General features: G+C 48.0%; 1 protein-coding gene across 1 annotated transcript in view; it reads left to right on the top strand.

Annotated features, from left to right (window-relative positions):
- Positions 1–220: 220 nt before the first annotated feature.
- NTM (neurotrimin) overlaps positions 221–6,891 on the top strand; it is a 643,325-nt gene continuing 636,654 nt past the window's right edge. The window contains exon 1 of the mRNA XM_063311185.1: positions 221–618. Coding sequence (XP_063167255.1) covers positions 537–618 — 82 coding nt within the window. The 5' untranslated portion in view covers positions 221–536. The remainder of the gene's footprint in view (positions 619–6,891) is intronic.

Genomic DNA, 6,891 nt, shown 5'->3' with positions numbered 1-6,891 from the left:
TCTGCGCCGCAAACCCCGCCCCCTCCCGCGGCCACTTCGCACCTTCTCCGGGCGCGAGGGCGAGGTGGCGCGCGGTGGCTTCGTCAATCCCTGGCCGCGAACCAATGAGTGCGCGCGCCGCAGAGGAGGGCTGGCCGCAGTCGCGTATCTCGGAGCGTGTCTCGCTGCCAGACCATGAGACTGGGGAGAATTCCTAAGCAGCGGCAGCGGCAGCAGCGCGGGCTGGCTGGCTCTCGGGCGCGCGTGGCAGAGCTCGCCGGCGTGGGAACCCAGCCTTTCCCTCCAGCGCGGGACCTTTCTCTTGACTGACCCCCCCCCGCCCCCATTTCAGCAAGCACCGAGCAGAAGCGCCCCGAACAGAGAGCCTCAGCCCCCCTCCCTCCCCTTCCACCCCACTGCCGGCTGGAGAGCCCCGCGCCCGATCCGGGTAAAGGCATCGGGGAAGCCCACCCCGAGCTCGCCGCCGCTTCTGTTGCCGCCGCCGCTGCCGCGAGGGAGGCGAGCCCGAAGCGCGACCGGCTTCTCCAGTCTCGAGCATGTCTTGGCTTCTGGCAAAAATTAACCACCTTCTCTTTTGGGCGATCTTGGCCGGGATGGCGTCGGTCTTCCTCTTCCAAGGTACCAGGGTCTGGCCACTGTTGCGTGTTCGGGGAGGGGGGTGGCGCCGTCTTTTCCCATTCTCTCCCCCCCCTTTTTTTTATTTTTTTGGCGCGGATGAGAATGGTTTGGTACAAGGAGGAATCGCGTTTCGCCGCTCCCTTCTCCGTGGTAACCTTTTGGTTCGCTCCGTGGCTTCCGGAGGGGACCGCCGGCGGGACGGTTCGCGGCTGCGGCTGGTTAAGTTTCGCGCGGTGCTGAGCCTGTGTGTGTGTCTCCCCCCCTCCCCCCAAGCTCGGTGCAAAAGGCCCGCGAGGTAACGGATCCACCGATCTGGCGAAGATTTGGAGATGCGTCTCTTGCCTGGCTTCGGGAGGGCGGGGGGAGAAAACTTCGATACCTAAACTTCTGCAGTTGCTCAGTGAAGGCGACGGCGGAGGCGGCGGCCGGAGGGGGGTGGGCAGGTGTGGGAAATGGTCGCCTCTTTCTCTCGAGTCTTTTCTTGCATGCTCTGCTCACTCTGTGCCCCCAGCCCCCCAGCAGAATAACGCGCTCCGTCCTCAGCGAATTGTGGATTTGGTAAAGGAAGGGAGGCTTGAACGAGGAGGATGCTGTGCCAGCGTTTTGCGCGCGTGCTTTGAGGGGGGAGTTAAGGGATCAGGCCCATCTTAAGCTTGCTGGGAGGCAACGCTTCCTCCTCGCGTTGATCGGCTTGCCCAAAGTAGGGCGAGAGAGACGGAGCCAGGAGGCGTAGGGGAACATCCAAGTCTCTCTTGTCTTTTGATGGCGAGTGGATTTCTTGCGGGGCGGGGGGAACTGGGTGCAGGAGTCCACCTGCTGGCGGGTTCCTTCCCCCACCCCCGAAAAATACCTCCCCCCTTGTGCACAGCTTTGAGTTCTCTCCAAGATGTGAATGGGTTGCTGCTGTGCACAAAACATCCCTGGCAGGGAACGCTGCCTGTTTCCCTCTGTCCCCACTCACTTGTGAACGTACACACCCACCCACGCAAAACATGGATTGTACACAAGGCACGGCCCCTGCACACATCCCTGCCCTACTGCAGTCCTACAAATTTAAGGAAAGTGAAAACTTCTCATATATAGATCCTAAGGTTGGCAAGGAGGCCAGGTACGGAGCGCTCTCGTCTGTCCATCTTGATTAAATAAGGCTGCAGAGTCTGACTTCTTGACTGGAGGTGGGGGGAGGAATCAAGGATAGACTGGAGAGCTTCGTCTTTGATGGTTCTCCCCCAAGTGGCTTTCCATCTTCTACTAGCATGAAGCCTGTCTATAAACTTGATTAAATACTGTCCTTCTAATCCTTTCTGACCTCTCCAACTGAGGTCAATAGACTTGATAGAGTCTTAGTTTACTCCCTGGTGGAGCTGCAGAGAAACTGGGGAGAGGAATGGGCAAAGCAATGGATGTGTGTGAATTCGGAGCTGGGGGAAATGCAGGACTGAGTCCTTCACCAGTTGGGCAAGCAGCTGGGGGTGGAAGGTAGAAACTGGTGTGTGCCAAATTGCGCTTGCTTGTGCATGATGTGGGCAGCGGCTGGTGATGGACCTGAATGCTCCGGCTTCTGTGCTGGTGAACGTGTCAGTTTGTCTTAGTTCTTGCAGAACCATCTGGAGCTGTTGGCATGGGTTCTTTCTAGGAAGTGGGCGCATGGCTCCAGCTTCCCAAAAGATGTGCTGCTGTAGTGGCCCAGAGTGGCTGTCAGATGCTGATGGTCCCATAGCTTTGGTGGCTGCCCTGTAACAGTTGACTTATGTCATTGGAGGGCAGGTACACCTGCTGCCTGCCTGAGACTTGTCACCTTCAGCTGTTGTTGAGAGAGGGCCCTTATGGCTTGAATGGGGCAATGGATTGTTATGGTTTATCAGATTTGTCACCTGTTTTCATATTTCAAGTCCTGTGCTTTTATGCAGATGCATCCTTCCACCAGGCTGTCAAATTTCCCTTACTTTTTCATGAAGTCTAGTCCTCCTCTAGAATGCTTATCTACATTTCTTACTACAAAGCGTGTGGAAGTCTAGCATGTGAAGGAGAAAGAGAAGTACCATGAGACCTTCTCCTTCATGGATGGACTTTCTATGCAGGGAGCGGCTTTCTCCCCATGGTTAAGCAGTCAAGAATGGTGGAGCAATTCCAAAGTCAATAGTCTCATTTTATGTACCAGTTGTCTGTTGCCCTTCTTGGACCCTGACACAGTATCTATAATATTTCATACTCCATGCCATATAGGCATCCTGGACTCTTCACTTGCTGTTTTACTCATTATGAACCTCCTTTAGTGGTGATTCCTCCTTCTTCCATCATTTTCAGTGGATTTATAGCATTAGAAATGCTTATGCTAAAATGGTATGTCATCTGAAGCTACAACTGTGGTAGTCTCCCCTACAAAGTCTGACTTAAGTAGCTTCCCAAGGGTCATCTGAATCGGGCTCACCCTCCTCTGTTGCCAAGGATTTAATTCCTTAGCTATCTCCATTGGGGCTGCATGCACTCATGATCTTTCAAAAAGTGGTAGTATACTGAACAATTTGCCACTTGTTAGAGATAGACCTTTTGCAACTAATGATGATGTAGTAGTTAAGATGCTGGAGCTTGCTGAACTTGCCAGACCTGATTGTCACCCTAACAGTTAAGGTTCCCTTGATTGAGCCAAACTGTTTGGATGATACCTGAATATTTTCATATTGTTTTCTTGGCAACAGTACAGAAGTAGCTTGCCATTGCCTTCTGCTAATATATATTATTTTAATTTCCCAGTGTAATCAACAGCCATGGAGTCATAGGTGGAGGTGAGTCTTTGGTGGGGAAAATCCCATACACACACACACACACACACACACAGAGACACACACACACAGCCTGAGGAAATTGCCATTGTTAACCCCAATAAGGTTTGAAGAAATTCTGGATTTTCTGGAAAGGTTGTAGCTAATGTTAAATGTTTGGCTTTGTATGCAGAAGGAGTGAAGTTCAATCTCCAGGTAAGAATTAAGGGGAAAAATTATTCTGAGACTCTGGAGAGCCACTGCCAATCAAAGTACATAGTATGGAGCAAGATGGACTTGTGGTTAGACCCTGTGCATGACCTCTGTTCTTAACATGTTTTGAAAAATAATCCTTTTAGGTTTGGTGAAAGCAAGCTTCATCCTTGGCACCATCTAATCTCACTGCAGCAACTAATAAATCACATTTGATACATTGTGGGTGCAGTAACGGGGTCTATATCTTCTCCCCTTGTGGTATTCCATTTATTAAGCAGTGAAATTGGCTTTTGAGTTTATACCTCATTCACTTGTGAAGTCTGGATTTGTTCTGTATCTCAACGTGGGATGTTCCTTTTATATGGAGCTCGATCACACAAGGAGTGCTGGTGATGCTTAAGCTGTTTTCCTTTTAGTAAAGACAGGTGATGGTTCTACATTTTTAAAAAAGAGATGCTTTGGAATCTGACATCTAGACATGGGCCATCTGGATTATCAGATTATCTAAATATCTAAACTTCCAGGCAAATAACTGATAAAGCTGTAACTTGCTAGACATCATCCTGCAGAGCAACAACACTTTCCTTTTCAAATCTTTGCTTAAAAGCAGCTATAAACTACTTTATGCAATTAGCATCACATACAATTGGCATGTGATGAACTGTTACAAAAGCAGATCGCCATTTACTCAATTTTCTGGTTTGTGTCTTAAAATTAAAAAAAAGGGGGGTTTTAGTTTTGGAAATCTTTTCTCAATGCCCAAATTCCTCTTTCTCCCACTCTGCTTTAGAGTAATTTGTGGAATGTCTTATGGATAAGCGCTGATAAAAAGTACATCCATTCTTTATTTGAAGTGCTGGTTCTATCAGGGAAGAGAAAATTGTCCAGCTTAGCTGGGGTTTAAGGAAAAATAAAACTTGACTGCTGATGTGGTAGTGGAGGTTTAAACATTACCATTCCTTGTTCTGTTTACAAATAGCACAGTGCCTCCTCCTTTTCCCTCAAAGTTTCCTTCCTTGCAAAAATGAGAAAGGCATATGCTGAGCTGCAACTTATAGGAACTGGTGCCTTTTAATAACATTTGTTAGTCTGAAAAGGTGCTATCGGATGCCTTCTGATTTTGGGTTACTCTAGACTTACATGGCTCTCCTCCTGCAATGTGTCACCTGCAAAAGAGACTTCTGTTTTTCTCTCTTATTTTCAGACTCTTTCCACCTTTCTTTTGATGGTAAATATCCTCCCAAGATGTCTAGTTTTGTGCTACCATCTGTACGATACACCACACCGTGACTTAGCTTTAGAATCTCGTAAAATAGTATTTTATTTTGATTTATTTTAGTATTTTTATTCTTAATTATTTTTAGATCTTACCATACTGTTTTTCTGTTACACACACACACACACACACACACACTACTGCTATTACTAGATATTTTGATTGTAGCTGGCCTTAGGGCTGTAATAAACTTGCTTTGATTTGATCTTTTTTTTAAAAAAATGTTTGGTACTGGAAGTATTTATTTCTTCAATAATTGCTCTCTGTCAGCCCTTCCAGGTAGTCCAGACAAGAACTGGACTCACCACGAGTATTAACATTACCCTTATTGTAAGGTTACAGTAACAGAACATTGCAAGTCTGAATGCACATCTCCCCATCTTCGCCTTTGCTTTCCAGAGAATGAGGGAGGGTCCCTTCTGAGATGCTTCCCACACCCTCATTCCATCCGTTGGCTGAGATACCTCTTGTCTGACCATTGCCTAGGCTGCGGCTCCCCCTCCTGTCTCCAAAGGTTATGCTCACAGACCATTACACCTTCACAAAGAAGTAGGTTGCACTTCTAACGTGTAGCTACTACACCATCACTTTTCTTAGAAGTAGCACTAGACTGTCCAGAGGTTCCAGCACCAGATGTTCCAGCTGATGCAGATGTCAAGGCCAGAGCACTAGTTTCCCTCTAAACCATCTGGAACACCTCCATGCGGTATCCTCTGTGGGATTGTTTGTTAGAGCAGGAACAGCCCAGGGCTGACACGGATACAGTGAAGAACACATGAGTAATATGACCACAGTGGCTGTGGGAAGGAGGAGATGAAGTCTAGAGGCATCTTCTTTCCTCGCGATAATATTCATCGTCTGGTTCAGTGATGAATGATGAAGCTGAAATCAGTTGTGAATCTGGGGAGTCAGAAGATGCTGGTATGAGTTGCTGTTGCTCATCGTCCTATTTGCTGTGCCTGCCACCTGAACCGAGAAAGCCTCAACAGATGGGTTCCTGCTTAGCTGAGATGTGGGAAACCAGGGAGGCTGCTGACAACAGGAGAGGTGTAAAAGGAAAGAGAGACTATTTAGACTTCTCATTACGGAGCTAAATGCCAGAACCTCTTGGGGAGGGGAATCTTTGCATCAGACTGAAGGAGAATGATTAAAAAAAAAGAAAGAACTGCATCTGGTATCTCACAGTGTAAAAATCCAAACGGGTGGCAAAGTTGTCAGGGTGGCTTCCCCGAAGAGGTTTGCTCTGCCTCCATATCGCATCCATTCAGCCCGGTTAGTCTTCGCTGCATTTTGCAATCGCCTGGCCTAGTTCCATCTGCCCAGCAGACTTGCTTAGGAAGCAGTCCACGTTCCAAGTCATCGCACTGCAGCCACCACCCCCCGCCCCGACTTTTACTCCTTTCTTTAACTGAAATGGCAATTTCCTTCATTTCCCCTCCCCCAACAGAAAAGAGGGACCATTCGGGCAGCAGGTTAGTGTCTCTGTCTTCTTGGAGATGGGGGAAGACAGAGGGGTTCCTTCATGCAGGAAGGGGATGGATAACCCATTAATAGGAAATAGAAGCTAAAAATGACATATCTTGCTCATCTTGCCCCACAGCCCACAGGCTGCTGTTTCTGCTTCCTCTTCCTGCAATCTTATCACTGCCTCTTAGAAGAATGTCTTCCTTTTAATGCGTTCTGATCAGTTGTGTTTGGCTCCAGTCTTTTGTTCCTCTACCTCAGTGCTTCTCAACCTCAGCAACTTTAGGATGTGCAGACTTCAACTCCCAGAATTCCCCAGCCAGCAGGGGAATTCCAGGCTGGGGAATCCTGGAAGTTGAAGTCCGCACATCTCAAAGTTGCTGAGGTTGAGAAACATTGCTGTACCTAGTATCTCATTTACTGCTCCTAGTAATCTTCTCCTAGCATAAATCTGCACAGAGGAAAGTATCTGAAAATGGTGTTATCATTGGTGACTTCCATCATGTCTGGACAATTTAGGCTAAATTCAATTTTGTCATTATCTTTTAAAGTGTC

This window comes from Candoia aspera, chromosome 9 (assembly GCF_035149785.1).
Source record: "Candoia aspera isolate rCanAsp1 chromosome 9, rCanAsp1.hap2, whole genome shotgun sequence".
NCBI lineage: Eukaryota > Metazoa > Chordata > Lepidosauria > Squamata > Boidae > Candoia > Candoia aspera.
The sequence above is the reverse complement of the archived record's forward strand: the minus strand, read 5'-3'. Positions and strand labels throughout refer to the sequence as shown.